The sequence below is a fragment of the Prionailurus viverrinus genome, chromosome F2 (assembly GCF_022837055.1).
Source record: "Prionailurus viverrinus isolate Anna chromosome F2, UM_Priviv_1.0, whole genome shotgun sequence".
Lineage (NCBI taxonomy): Eukaryota > Metazoa > Chordata > Mammalia > Carnivora > Felidae > Prionailurus > Prionailurus viverrinus.
Genome location: NC_062578.1, coordinates 30,407,493 through 30,423,542, shown reverse-complemented (window position 1 = coordinate 30,423,542; position 16,050 = coordinate 30,407,493). Strand labels below are relative to the sequence as shown.

The 16,050-nt window shown below is 36.0% G+C and overlaps 1 protein-coding gene across 4 annotated transcripts in view; it reads left to right on the top strand.

Moving 5' to 3' along the window:
• The window catches only part of SNX16 (sorting nexin 16), a 42,097-nt gene that overhangs the window by 9,598 nt on the left and 16,449 nt on the right, over positions 1-16,050 (top strand). For 3 of the 4 annotated variants that reach the window (XM_047842779.1, XM_047842777.1, XM_047842778.1), the window contains 2 exons: positions 1,214-1,300; positions 4,486-4,634. In XM_047842779.1, the coding sequence (XP_047698735.1) occupies positions 1,214-1,300; positions 4,486-4,634 (236 nt within the window). The remainder of the gene's footprint in view (positions 1-1,213; positions 1,301-4,485; positions 4,635-16,050) is intronic. The other variant, XM_047842780.1, reaches the window with a different exon arrangement.

The following is a 16,050-nucleotide window of genomic DNA, read 5'->3' as shown; positions in this document are numbered from 1 at the left end:
TTACAACTATCTTAGATCAGGACTTTCTGCAGACCTTAAAGGGTATCCGAATAATCTTCGTCATCCTTATATGTTACCTTGAGATGTGGGACAGTTCAACCCTAATCCTTGCTGATTCCTCATTCCCCCCTTAAAAGCTGAAAGAGAAGTCTGGTAAGGGAGAAAATTCAAATGATAAGGGTGATCTAGCCCCTAAATAACGAGTCTTCTCTACAGCAACCAGTAGGACTCTGTGAGCCACAGAAGTAAAAAGCAGATGAAATTATATTTAATAATATAGTTTAACCTAAAACCATTTATGAACCTTTTTTTTCATTCTAAGTCTTTGAAATTTGGTGTTTATTTTACACTCATACCACCTGTCATTTGGGACTTGTCAGCATTTCACGTGTTCAGTAGCCACCTGTGGCTCAAGTGCAGCTCTAGAGCTCCAGCTGAACGTTATTCCACAGCTGACTTCAGGAAAAAAAGTTACTCATTATTAAGAGGGTTTCACTGGTTCAGCAGATGGGTATTTAGTACTTCACATGTGTCATGTATTTACTTTAGCCCAAAATACTGTGCCAAAACTATCAGGAGACATTCTCTGAGATTCTCTTATACATAGTACTTCCTCATAATAAGTTCTAAAATTATATTTACAAAAAATAGAATTGAGTTTGCTTATAATATGCTTTTTAAAAATATTGACTTGCCTCAACCAAGTTTTTTTTTGAAGCCTAGATAATTGTGCATAATTATAGAAATGTAAACTTTTATATAATATGGATATTTTTTTACCTGCATTTCAGCCTTGAAGATTGAAACAACATCAAATGTATTTGAAAACTTTGCTTAATAGTTATTGAATTTAGAAGTTAAATTGATTGTATAGGGCAAGAGTGGCTATTTTTCAAGCATGATTAAGTCTTTCATCAATTTTAGAATATTTTATCATAAAACATATTTTGGAACTGATGAGTTTATTTAGCGTGTGCCAGAAAAGCATTTGTCTCAAATTTGTCACACTCATGTTTCTTAAGACCTGAATCTTGCTTTTGATGCCTGCATTGTAATAATTTGTATATTTGATGGTCCAAGTGACTTCTGATATTTTTTACATACTAATTGTTATCCGGGTTTTCAAATAAAAGTTTTAAAAATATTTGATTTGAAGTTTTAAATATCTTATATACATTTTTTTTTCAGTCTCTCTCTCTCTTTCTCTGCACAGGTATATAAAATACTAGTAAAGAAAACCCCAGAAGAAAGCTGGGTGGTTTTCAGAAGATACACTGACTTCTCTAGGCTTAATGATAAAGTAAGTCCTTAGATAAATGTAAAATGGACTTTTCAGTTTTGCATTATTAACTGTTACTGACAGTTAAATTTGTGGTTTTTCCTCCTCATGAGTTACTTGAGTGAAGTCAAATCTTTGCTAGTTCCTAAGAAAATTAACTATTTCACTTAATTTTAATAGCCTAAAGACCCATCTCTACACACAACTTCCTTATTTTGGAAAAAAAAATTATTTTTAGTATAAAAACGTGAAAACCTTAAAATTGCTAACAAATATAAATGATTATATAACCTTGTGAATTTGAAAAAGGTATGTGTATATAAGATCTCCTAAACCATGTGACAATAAGAGAATGAACAAAAAAAGTATTTCTACCATGTTGTATTAGTTTTCTATTGCTGTTTACCAATACCACAAACTTTATGACCGAAAACATACCTTTTTATTATCTAGTGATGTAGGATCACTTCTCAGCCTTTTGGCTAAGATCAAGTGTAGTGATTTAGGTGGGCTCAGTTGGGTTTGCCACTTGGGGTCAGACAATGTCAAAATCAAGCTGTTGCCTAGACTGGGCTCTTACATGGAGGCTCTAAGAAAGTATCAGCTTCCAGGCTCATTCAGGTTGTTAGCCGAGTTCAGTTTCTTACACTTGTAAGACCAAGCTCCCTATTTCCTTGCGGTTGTCAAGCAGAGGTGTTCTGAGCTCATAAAGAGTGCTGTCCAGCCCTTGTACCTGGCCTCTCCACCTTTAACGTCAGCAATAGCCAGGTCAGGTCCTTTTTGTGCTTTGAATCTCTGACTTTCTCTTCTGCAGTCAGCAAGGAATAAAGCTGTACTTTTAGAGGACTCGTATGATAAGATTAGGTTTACCCAGATAATCCCATTTTAAGACCAATTAAAGAGTAACCCTAATTACATCTGCATACAAATCTCTTTTGTGTAACAAAACAAAATCACAACACCAGGAGCAAAGGTCATGAGGCCATCTAGAATTCTGCCTACTGCATTTATGAAACAGAATAATAATAAAAACTATATTAAAACTCTTGGGGCACCTGGATGGCTCCGGTCGGTTAAGCATCTGACTTCAGCTCAGGTCACGATCTCACGCTCAGAGCCTGGAGCCTGCTTCGAATTCTGGGTCTCCCTCTCTCTCTGCCCTTCCCCCACTCACACTCTGTCTCTCAAAAAATGAATAAATATTAAAAATAAAAAATGAAGGGGCGCCCTGGGTGGCTCAGTCGGTTAAGCATCCGACTTCGGCTCAGGTCATGATCACTCACTCTGTGAGTTCCAGCCCCATATCGGGCTCTGTGCTGACAGCTCGGAGCCTGGAGCCTGCTTTGGATTCTGTGTCTCCCTCTCTCTCTACCCCTCCCCCGCTCATGCTGTGTCTCTCTCTCTCTGTCAAGAATAAACATTAAAAAAAATTTTTTTAATTAAAAAAAACTCTTGAAAATAAAACAAAGTAAACAAAAAAGTAGAAAATACTAGAAATGGTGTGAACAAGGCAAGCCATAGAAGAAATATAAAGGGCCAATAAAGGTAGAAAACATTTAATATCACAAAGTACTCCAAAGAAAATTAAGGAACTATTTTGTACCCATCAGGTTGACAGACATTTAAGTGGTGTTATCCGTTGTTGGAAATACGAATCTGCCTAGGGTACATGGCTTCCTAAAGTTGTGCTTAATCACATTTCTGGGATATGAGAAATCATGGATATGGGCAGGCAATATTTAGTTCAAAGGATACTTTTCACCATGTTTTGTTCATTGTTATTTTCTTTGTGTTTTAATTTGTTTTTAATACTTAAAAATTAGAACCAACCTAGATTTCCAGTAGGGAATTGATTGAGCAAATGGCAGTAAGAATGTAATAAAGGAAGAAAAGCTGAGCTGTGTCCACAGGGCTAGAGGGAAATTAGAGGAGGTAGATGAAGGTAGTGATATTTAAAGTATTATTTGTAATGTAGTCCTGCCATTATATATGAATTTTATTTATTGTTCCTGAGTTCTTATATTACTGTAATATAAGAATTATAAAACCTATAATTATAATTTTATAATTTAAAATAATTTAAATTTATAATATATATAACATATAATATATAATATATTATAGTAATATTTATAATTATAATATATATTGTTATATTATACATAATATACATAATATATAAATTTATAATTTATAATTATAAAACCTATAATTATAAACCCAGAATTATAAAACCTATAATTTTCTACCTCTGTTGATTTTTTTAAAATAATTAAGCAAACAAGAAGATCAAAGTAATTTGTGAAGTTACCAGATACCAAAATGGAATTCTTAGCTTTCTTATGAAATTGTTATAATTTTTGTTCATGAAGACTAATTTCTAACAGTTTCTCTTTAGAGCTATATAATCCTTTATGACTTGCTATTTTTCTTTTCAGGGTTCAACTATTATTTAGTGTTTATTTCTCTTCATCTCTCTAGGTGCATCTTTATATTGCTGTGTTATTTGTTAGGCAAGTTGAGATTTAGATAACTCTTAAGTTTTTAAAGAAAGATTAGTAAGAATTTAATTTAAATTAGTAAATATCTCCTTGATATTCCAACTTGGGCACCTAAAATTAATAAGTGTCTATGTCAGTGTTCTTAGGTACCAGAAATAGCTCTACCCATCACCTGCTTTTACTTGCAAGAATCAAAAAATTTGTGTAAAAGTCAAGCCACAGCCTGGGAGAAAATATTTGTCATACCTGTATCTGACAAAGGACTTGTATCAGGAATATATAAAGAACTCCTGTAACTTAATAATAAAAGATAAATAATCCAGTTTTTTTAAGTGGAGGGGTTAAAAGATTTAAATAGATAATTCACCAAAGATATGCAGATCCAAATAAGCACAGAGAAGATAGTTAACACGATTTGTCAACAGAGGAATGCATATTAAAGCCACAGTAAAGTACTACTATGTACTCACCAGAATGGCTAACATTAAAAGGATGGACAAGACCTAGTATTAGCAAGGATGTGGAGCAGTTGTAATGCGTATGTACCCACAACTGGTAGAAATTAATAAGTAAAACACTTGAAGTAAGAAAAACTTAGCTGAATTTTATTCTTTATTTAAGTTTATTTCATGTAGTTAACAGGATAGATTTTGTAGCATTGCCATGATTGAGTTGAACACTGTGTTTTCTTTTTTTCTTTTTCAGTTAAAAGAGATGTTTCCAGGCTTTCGATTAGCACTTCCACCAAAACGCTGGTTCAAAGATAATTACAATGCCGACTTTTTAGAAGATAGACAATTAGGATTGCAAGCGTTTCTTCAAAATTTAGTGGCTCACAAGGACATTGCTAACTGGTATGTGACAAACTTAAATAAGAGGTTATAGGTGCATTCCAACAACTTGTTTAAACTGAAGAACAAACACAGACCATAGTTAATTGAAGCACAAAAAAATAGGGTAGGAATATAATGACTTAGCCTCTCCAATACAGCACTATTTGGAATTTTCTTGCTTTTTATTGGTAAGAACTTTATCTGGTGGGACGGACTCAGTTGGTTAAGCATCCAACTCTTGATTTTGGCTCAGGTCATGATCTGATCGTTCGTGAGATCAGGCTCTGCATTGGGCTCTGTGCTGACAGTACAGAGCCTGCTTGGGATTCTCTCTCTCTTTCTGTGTCCCTTCCCCACTCGCACACGCTCTCTCTCTCAAAATAAATAAATAAACATTAAATTAAAAAAAGAATTTTATTTGGCATTTGATTTGTATTAACACTTGTAAAAAGTCAGCAAAGTTAAAAATTTTTCAATGTAAAAAAATTTTCTAAGTTAAAAATTCAGTGTACCATATACTCAACCCAACTGTAAACTTGATTTTAGTATTTAGTATTTTAGCAATCATTTAAACAAAGTGGCCCACATATTAGAATTTTGGTTAATATGACACTATATAATTATATTTCTCCAAAGTAGTGCTAAATTTGAAGATTGGGAAGTTGGGTTAATTTATAAATTATATATATGCAATCATATATGCAATTCCCTCTTGACAAGGATATCTTTCAGATATCTCAAAGTGATCTCAAACTGGGTAAAAGCTTACTCTCTAGACTTTTTTCCCGATGTTCAGCAACATCATTTATCCAGCACCTGGTACTTATCGTTGATACAATCCTCCTACCCTTATCCCTTCCTTTATGTTTTAAATTCCATTCAAATCTGTCTACTTTTCTCCATTTCTATCATCACCACCCTGATCTAAGCAGTTATCTCTCACCTGAATTACTGCAAAAGCTTTCCCTCCGGTTTGCTTGATCCACTCATATTTCTGTAGCCCATTGGAGCCACAGTGCTCTTCAGCTATATTGGTCTTTTAATTTTCCAAAGTCACATTGCTCCTTGGTCCCTTAGGGCCTTCAAATATCGTGTTCCCTGGAAAGACAATGTTTCACACTACTATCCCACCCAGCCATGGCCTAGATAACACCTATATGTCCTTCACATTTCAGTTAAAAACTTCACTTCCTCACATAACTGGTTTTCCTGACCCAATTCCTCATGCACCACCACCACCACCAACAAAAACCAGTTTAGTTCTATTTCATAGTACCTGTACCAGTCCCTCTCAACTGGTTCTGAAAGTCAAATCCTAATGCCTTAAGTAAGACACACATTGTATCTATGAATTAACTTCTCTAGGCTGGTACTAGTTATGTGCCAGTCTTAAAGGAACTGAGAAAATAGTCAAATCATTGCCTTTAGCATCTAAGTCTCTCCTGGAATCCCAGCTAAGAAAGGCTGGTTGGTACTTGAATTTCATAGCATTTCAGTTTGTGACTATTTATCTGATTATTTGATTTTCGCCCACCTGGTTGTAAGGTAAATATGTAATAGTAGGTTATGTGGCTGTTTTACTCACCATTCAGTGTGCAGTGCTTAATATAGTGCTAACACAAGGTCTGTGCTCAATAAGTACTTGTTAAACAAATGGCTGAAATGTTGATGTTGCTACTGTATTATTATTACAAGAAAAATATTTTGGGGGTGCCTAGGTGCCTCAGTTGGTTAGGTGCCCAATTCTTGATTTCGACTCAGGTTATGATCCCAGGGTTGTGGCCTTGAGCCCCACATCAGGCTCCATGCTGAGCTTGGAGCCTGCTTGAGATTCTCTCTCTCAGGGCAACCTGGGCTCACTCTGTTAAGTAGCTGACTCTTGATTTCAGCTCAGGTCATAATCTCACAATTCGTGAGTTCAAGTCCCACATTGGGCTCTGTGCTGACAGTGCGGAGCCTGCTTTGGATTCTCTCCCTGTCTCTCTGCCCCTCCCCTGCTCATGCTCACTCTCTCCTCTCTCTCCGTCCCTCCTTCCCTCCTTCCCTCTTTCTCCTTTTGCCCCTCTCTACCACTTGTGTTCTCTCTCTCTCAAAAAAAAAAAAAAAAAAAAAAAAGAAAGGAAAAAAAAGAAAAAAGTTTGAAGTAAATATGATAACTCAGTGATTGTACACTCTAGGTAGTAGGAACACGGAGTTCCCTAATTCTCAAAATTTGTACATCTCAAAAGCAAAAAGGAAGTTAGTGTTAATTCAGACACACAGAGAAAGTATAAAAACCAAAAAACTCTCAAATCATAAAGATTTTGAAGAAATCTTTTGAAGAAAATATATTTTATATGATACCATAAAAGAAAATAAGAAGTCAACATATCTTATCCCCTTTTTCTTTTAGTCAGTAAACCTTTATGTCTTAGTATTGAAAATATCATGGTGACTTAAAATCACATTTATTCTATAAATAACTATATATAATGAAATATTAAATAACATAAATCATATTAATAAGCTGATTTTGTGGTATCTTGATTTTTTAGTGAAAGTGTATCTTAGTTTTACTGCATTTTTTAAAAATGATTGGTAATAATGGGGCACTGGGTTGGCTCAGTTGTTTCAGTGTCCTATTTTGGCTCAGGTCATGATCTTATGGCTCATGGGTTCAAGCCCCGCGTCAGGCTTTGTGCTGACAGCATGAAGCCTGCTTCGGATTCTCTGTCACCCTCTCTCTCGGCCCATCCCCTGCTTGTGTGCATGCTCTCTCTCTCTCTGTCTCTCTGTCTCTCAAAAAAAAAAAAAAAAAAAATGGGGCACCTGTGTGGCTCAGTCAGTTAAGCATCCTACTCTTGGTTTCAGCTCAGGTCACGATCCCACAGTTTGTAAGTTTAAGCCCCGCATTGGGCTCCGTGCCGATGGTGTGGAGCCTGCTTGGGATTCTCTCTCTTGGCCTCTGTCTCTGCCCCTCCCTTGCTTGTGCGCACTCTCTCTCAAAAAAAAATAAACTAAAAAAAAAAAAAAATTCCTAGAACAACATAGGGGAATGCTTAACTTTGGACCAAAGAAAAATTCACAGTAGGATTTATAATTCTACCATAGAAAAAGAAAAGACATACTTCCTGAAGTTATCCATGGCCAAGATTATTGTCTCATAACCTTCCTCTTAAAAGAAGTAGGAGGTTAGGGGCACTTGGGTGGCTCAGTTGGTTCAGCATCAGCTCTTGGTTTGGGTTCAAGTCATGATCTCACAGCTGGTGAGTTCAAGCTGTGCATCAGGCTCTGTGCTGACGGCAGGGAGCCTGCTTGGGATTCTGTCCCCCGCCCCCTTTCTGCCCCTCCACTGCTCTTGCTTTCTCTCAAAAATAAACACTAAAAAATATTTTTTAAAAATCTGTACTTTAAAAAACTGATTGATGATAGATTTTTGTCTCTGAGGTAGGCATACATGGGACGTTTGTGATCCTTTTCTTTCTAAACTGTGTACTTTAGTACAGTGGTAGTAGTCTTGCTCAATTCATAAGTAGGTATTTCAGGAAAACAAAGATTTCTTGGCCAAATAATTTGGGAAAGGTTTCACGTGGCATTCCTAGAATACTAGAAGTTCTAAGAAGTCTTGCATTAAAAAATGTAGTGTATCAGGTGTTGTCTACTTGATTTTGTCATGTAAATCATCATTTAGGGACTACTGTTAGATAAATTGAACTCAGAATGAAGTATTTATGCCTTATTTATTCTAGAGTACACTCTGTCTTTTTTGTGGGTTATGGGTAGCATTCTTTATTTCACAATTTAACGAGTTTCTTAATAAGTTTTTGTTTAAACCATGAATGAAGGGAAGGAAAGAAATTATTTATCTGTATTATCTTGAGCATTTGCTGTGTGTCATGCTAGGAAGGTTATGAAGGAAGCTAAGGTTGTAGTCACTGGTCTTAAAATTCATTTGAAGAAATGAGGCTTCAGGATGAACAAAATAAGGGAGTTTATGAAATGCTTCTTGGTATGATACATGTTACCTGTTGATATACTTGTTAGCCTCCTTTTATATTTGTAATGGGAACATAGAAAAATTGCTGTCTTTATATGGCCAACTAATTATTTGATATTCTTTATAGATTTATAATTACACTTTTTTTACTTTCCTTTTTTATATCCTTAGCACTTCACAACACAGTTACTTCTTAACCTTCATGTTGGCTAAGAGCTTTTCATTATACAACAGGCTGGTGGAGTCTTTTAATATTATTACTTCTGTAACTGTAACAAAGCAAAGGTAGAAGAAGGTAAGAACTGAAAGGACACTAAGGATAGTTGATCTGAAAGCTTTAAGATAATATTTTCAGATGCATTTAGAAAATACAAAGGAAACATAAAAAAAAGTTAATATTTTCATGATTTCAAAAAATCAAAGGATTTCTTATTGATTTTCTCTGTTCCATAAATATTTATGTAGGTCTTCCTGCATATAAGGTATTGTAGTACACAAAGGTGCTTTAGATACTGATCCTTTATTTAAGAAAACTGAATAGGAGGAAGATTCACCAAAAAACAACTATGATGAGTAGAGCTAGATCTCTTTCGGAGGAGAAAGAGAGAGGGAACTTTTGACTAGGAGAATTGCAGGAAGCTTCCTAGAGGGTGACATTTGAGCTGGATTTTAAAGAATTAGTGATATTTAGACCAACAAGAGAAGGTAAAGAAGGACCTTACAAATGAGAGGGAGTATTCTATCAAAATGCAGAAGCAAGACTCAGATCCTGTACCAGCAGCATGTGACTGTCAAGGTGAAGGCCACCTAAAGATGGATGGAGAGGGAAAGTCTTACATTGCACAATTTGTTATAGTTATTTACTACATAGTTATATTATTTATAAATTATTTCTATAAATGATTCAATGTATTTATAAATTGTATGTTATAAATTATATATAATTATAAATATATTTTATACTATCTTATGCTACTTTGAAATTGTTGCATCATTTAATCAGCACAGCAATTTTTTTACTGTTCTCTTTTTTCATAAGCATTACACATATATCATAAGTTACCAAATTTTTTCTCTTTTTTAATTCTTTAAAATAGAGGGGTTAAATTATATAGGGTTTTTTTTTTTTCATATTACCATCCATCTATAAGGACTTCAATACCAAAGTTCATGTGTTAAATTCTTTTTCTTTTCATTTTTAAAAAATATTTATTTTTGAGAGACAGAGAGAGACAGAGCATGAGCAGGGGAGGGGCAAGAGAGAGGAAGACCCAGAATTCAAAGCAGGCTCCAGGCTCTGAGCTGTTAGCATAGAGCCCAATACAAGGCTCGAACCCACGAACCATGAGATCATGACCTGAGTTGAGGTCAGATGCTTAACTGACTGAGCCACCCAGGTGCCCCATCATGTTTTAAATTCTATATGTGTTAAAAAAAAAAAAAAAAATTCAGGATGGATTTGCATTAACAGCAGTTAATAGTAAACAAACAAAATAAAGTATAGAAGTATTTACATAAAGGAGGAGCTGAAAAAAATGATAATATTTACCCTTTAAAAAACAAAAGTCCTTGGTGGGAGGGAGGGGGCGACACCTGGCTGGCTCAGTAGGTTGAGCATCTAACCCTTGATTTCAGCTCAGGTCATGATCTCATAGTCATGAGATCCAGCCCCACATCGGGCTCTGTGCTGGGCATGGAGCCTGCTTGAGATTCTATCTCCCCCTCCCTCTCCCGCCCCTCTGTCTCTCTTTCAAAAATAAAAATAAATACACAAAAAATTTTTTTTTAATTTAGAAAAACACAATAGTACTTGGGGGATAACAGAGCCATCTTCACATATTTGAAAGATTATGAGGGGGAGAAAGATTAATCAATACTTAACTTTAAAGCAGTGCTTCTTCAACTGTAGTGTATCTTATTAAAGTGCAGATCCTGAATCAGCAGGTCTGGAGTGAAGATTCTTCATTTCTAACAAGTTTTTAGGTGATGCTGATACTGCTGATCTAAAGACCTCATTTTTAATAGCAAGACTAACATGTAAAACTAGGAATAGTAGTGAAAAGTTAGAGGAGGAAGACCCTATCAGCTGAGATAAGAAAGAGTTACATATCATTTCAGGCTATCTACTGTAAAAATATTCTGGGGTGCCTGGGTGGCTCAGTCTGTTAAGTGTCTGACTTAGGCTCAGGTCACAGTCTCACAGTTTGTGAGTTCGAGCCCTGCGTCAGGCTCTGTGCTGACAGCTCAGAGCCTGGAGCCTGCTTCGGATTCTGTGTCTCCCTCTCTTTCTGCCCCTCCTCTGCTCTCAGTCTCTCTCTCTCTCTCTCTCTGAAAAATAAACATTAAAAAAATATAATACAAAAAATATTCTGCCTTTTGAGAAAGTGAGTTTCTCTTTACATAAGTATTTGAAAAGGCTAGATAACCATTAGTGGTATTGAAAGGGGAATTATTAAGTGGAATATATTGGATTAGATAGCTCCTTAGGTTTCTTTTAATTGTAAAATTCAGTAATTCCATAATTCTTGAACAAGATACTTAAAACTATTTTTTACACATTTTCAGCCTGAACTATCTTCTCACAGTAAATTTTTAATGTATATAAGTTGTTTTTATATATTAAGATATCATCAAGAGAAGCTAGATTAGTCTTAGTATTTTTATGAAATGAAAGAATTCAGTTACATATTCAATAGCTCATACAATGCCAGCTTGTGAGAACCAACACATTATTGATAAGTTTGGTCAAGTGGTTTTCATCACTAATGTTGGTTTGGTAGACATTCAATTAAGGACACTTTTTTAAAATGCAATAAAGCCAAGTATTTTGTATTCAGATCTGTGTAAACTCTTACCTAACTAAATTGGGTCTCAGAGATCTTCTATAAAATTCAGTTTTCTGGGCTTAATAGTGAAGTAATTTTAGTTACTTATGTGATTTTAATCAGTATCTTCATTTGGAAAATGAAGTATTTGAGCTAAGAGGCCTCTAAAAGTTCTCTTTCAACTCTAAATTTCTTATATCCTATTCTTTTTATTGTGCTTCTTCATGAATCTTGAAGTCAAACCATCAGAAACAACCAGATTCTGACCTTTTAACTAAGACTTTTGGTCTTGTTGCTGTCCAAAGTCTACCTTCTTATGAAAGTAAGATCAACTTATAGGGCAAATTTGCTCTGATAATGAAAAATGCTGAGGGATACTGTCTGAGGTCTCCTTATCTTCATGTTAAGTCAACAACTGATCTCAATTTTAAAGTAGAGTTTTCCCAGGTGCGTGGCTGGCTCATTCTGTTAAGCGTCCAACTCTTGATTTCAGCTCAGGTCGTGATCTCTCATATTCTGCACTGACAGCACAGAACCTGCTTGGGATTCTCTTTCTTCCTCTCTCTCTGTTAAGACGTCTGTTAAAACCTAAAATCCTTCTTAAATTAGAGAATTGTAGTATAGTGTTTACCTACAATGGTGGATAGAAATTTGTTATGATCCTTATAAAAGTCATTAACTTTTTTTTCTAACTGCATAACTCTTACAAATAAAGTCATTATTTGTGGGATGCTTATTCTGTGCTGTGCTAATTGGTTTGGATATGGTCTATATAGTCCAGAAATTTGTCATCTACCTTTTGGTGAAACAGTCTGCTTGGTAAACACAATACTAGTAATACAGTATAGTAAGTCCTATGAAAGGATCTCTTCAAGGTGCTGTGGTAATACTGAACCTAACATAGGGTAGGGGAAGAGGGTCTAGTCAGAGAAGACTCCATGAGGAGATAACAGATGAGCCGAGTCATGAAGAATAAATATGAGTTAGCCAGGGAAAGGTGGGAAGGATGGGCCAGGCTAATAGCAGCAAACATGACTAAAGGCATGGAGGCATGAAATAGACATGAGGTGTACCATCTTTGAAGTGTCAGGAAAGACAGAATTGGAATGTAGGCAGATGTTTCATGCCAACACTAAGATCTTGGCTTTGTTCCCTCTTGCCAGAGGAAGCATAGATGGGTTTTAAGCTGGGTTTTACCTAAAACACTTAAGCACTCTAGATTAGAGGGTGTAAAACTGAACATAGGAACACACCTGGGCTAGTAACTAGGCAAGAGAGCAGCAAGGTCTAAACTAGACCTCCACTGCCGGGCCTTCACATCTATCATAGGGATGTAAACGTGAGCCCTTCAACCTCACACCTAGTCAGCCCGTCTCCTCCAGTGTGACCCTCACCATCACCAGCCTTGATTCCTGAGTCCTTATCCTTCAGGTTGTATTTAACATCTAGTTTCTGTTACTGTCTTTTAGCTGGTAGAGAACACTGAAGAGAAATACTAACTGATTGAACATTTCTATCCCAAATCCCTCAGTAATGTTTTCATTCAATGACTTTATGTGCTTAATTTGATTTTGGCAGAATTGGTATCTAGTATTTTTAGTACATTTTTCACTTGGTTCTCGATTGACCTTTTAGTGAATTGTAGGCATTAGTTTTAAGGGTTTTTTTCCTTTTAAAATACACATTTTGAGGGGGGCCTGGTGGCTCAGTCGGTTAAGCATCCAATTTCATCTCAGGTCATGATCTCATGGTTCAGGAGTTCCAGCCCCATGTCGGGCTCTGTGCTGACAGTTCAGAGCCTGGAGCCTGCTTCAGATTCTGTGTCTCCCTCTCTCTCTGCCCCTCCCCCCACTCGCGCTCTGTCTCTGTCTCTTAAAAATAAACATTGAAAAAAATTTTAAATAAAGTATACATTTTGAGATAAATGGCACATTTAGCTATTAAATTACTAGTTTTTTTAAAAATTGTGAAGTGTAAACAGATACATAACTATGAAAGAACGTAAAATATAATAGTAAATAGAAGATGAAAGGTCAGCCAATGAAATAATTTTTTTATAAGTTTGAAAATACAGTAAAACGCTTAAAGCTTTTTTTAGAGTATCAGAGGAAGAGATCAAGTTATAGGGTAAATTTGCTCTAATAATAAAAAATGCTGAGGGATACTGTCTGTGGTCTCTTCATGTTAAGTCAACAACTGATCTCAATTTTAAAATAGAGTTTTCCCAGGTGCATGGTTGGCTCATTCACAAGCATCCAACTCTTGATTTCAGCTCAGGTCATGATCTCACAAATGAGATTGAGTTCTGCACTGACAGCACGGAACCTGCTTGGGATTCTCTTTCTTCCTCTTTTTCTGCCTCTCCCCCACTCGAGTGCTCTCTCTCTCAAAATAAATAAATGGATATTTTAAAAAAATAAAATAGAGTTTTCCCAAACATACCTGAAAGCTATTCTAGATAATAAAGGGAATAGAAAGGTACAGAGTCTTTTTTTTTTTAATTTTTATTTTTTTAACGTTTATTGATTATTGAGAGACAGAGAGTGAGCAGGGGAGGGGCAGAGAAAGAGGGAGACACAGAATCTGAAGCAGGCTCCAGGCTCTGAGCTGTCCTCAGAGAGCCCGACACAGGGCTCAAACTCACAAACTGTGAGATCATGACCTGAGCTGAAGTTGGACGCTTAACCCACTGAGCCACCCAGGCGCCCCTGTACAGAGTCTTTCTTTACCTTTTAATTCCAGATTGTTGCATTTTTCTTAGTCAAATAGATTTCTCTCTCTCTTTAAGTTTATTTATTTGAGAGAGAGCACAAGTAGGAGAGGAGCAGAGAGAGAGGGAGAGAAAGAGAAACGCAAGCAGACTCTGCACTGTGCCAATGCACGGCTCAAACTCACTAACTGTGAGATCATGACCTGATCTGAGATCAGACAGTTAACTGTCTGAGCCACCCAGGCACCCCCAAATAGGTTTCTCTTTTATCCTAATGTTTGTCCTACCTTTATTATCATGGCCAAATGGAAGCAAAAGTAGTAAAGATTGAATACAGATTGGGAGCTGTATTGAACCTATCAGTCAGTGAACAAGGCGGGGGGGCGGGGAAGTAAAATTTTTTTCCTTGGAAACTGACTTCTATTTTATTTATAAGCATTTAATAATATAGACTCTTTGATATTTATGTTTTATTTTAATTCATTTGATTCATTCACGAATCATACATTAGTGGGGTGCCTGGGTGGCTCAGTGGGTGGCTCAGGTGGCTTAGAGCCTCCCTGGGTGGCTCACTGAGACTTTTGACCTCTCAGTCCCAAGATCAACTTATTTCGGTTGAGCATCCCAACTCTTGATTTCGGATTAGGTCATGATCCCAGGGTCATGGAATCAAGCCTCATGTGATTCGCTCTCTTGCTCTCTTTCTCTCTTTCTGTCTTTCTGTCTGCCCCGCTCCCCAACTTGAATGCGTTCTCTGTCTCTCTCTAAAAAAGTAAAGTAATAAAATAAAAATTATAGAAAAAACAAATCTTGGTTTATAACATGTAGGAAATCGCTGAGCAGAACCATGACACACATAGGCAGTCAACTATTTATCAAATCTAAATAAAGGTCTCTAGTCAGTGATTCTCAAGCAGGGGTAAGGGTTTCCTTTTCCAGAGGGAAAAGAAAAAGGTATCTGAATGCCTGAGAAGAATTGTTTTCCCAAATACTACCATCTCCCAGAGATTCTTGTGTGTCCCTCTTCCATGCAATAGTGTTTGAGCATATTGACTCCTTCTCCAACACCTGAGTCCCATTGAAACAGAAGAATTGTAGTGAACAACTGAAAAAGTATTTTATAAATCAGAGTCATAAAGCCAGTTTTAAATTTCATTTTTCTGCTACAGATTAAAGAAAGTAGGGCATAGAATATAACCTTGAACTACACTGAAAAATAACTTAGGGGATCCATTGGATTTCGTTTGAGTAGAACTCTAGAGAGCTAGAGATCATAAAGATTTTTCTCTTTTTACTGAACTGTATAAATGGACATACAATACCCCATTAGGTTCAGGTGTATATCATAGTGATTCAGTATTTTTATACATTGTTAAATGATTCCCACAATAAGTCTGGCTACCATCTGTCACTACAAAGTTACTGCATTGTTACTGACCATAATCCCTATGCTGTACATTAGGTGAAGGGGATTAAGAGGTACAAATTTTCAGTTATAAAATAAGTCATGGGGATGTACTATAGATCATAAAGATGTTTAGGGAAGGAGAATGAAATAGAATAGCCACTCCGAAAAAGATTTCTACAGCTGGGTACATTGTCAACATCACTGTTGATCTTGGGCTAAATTTCTACTATAAACCAAAGGTATAAAAAGAGATACATATATTCCCTTACCTACTTTTTCTTTCCTAGCAGCAGCATTTCAGTAATTAATTTGTAATGTTACTAAAGAATGAGAAAATCTGGCTATAAGCCTATAAGAAAACAATGTCTCACATTGGGTTATCATATACTGAAAGCATTAAAAAGAAAAAAGACCCTTCTATAAACTTATGTGTACTTTCCTTATCAGTCTTAAAGGCTATTCTCAGGGTTTCATCCAGACTTTTGACCTCTCAGTCCCAAGATCAACTTATTTCCTGT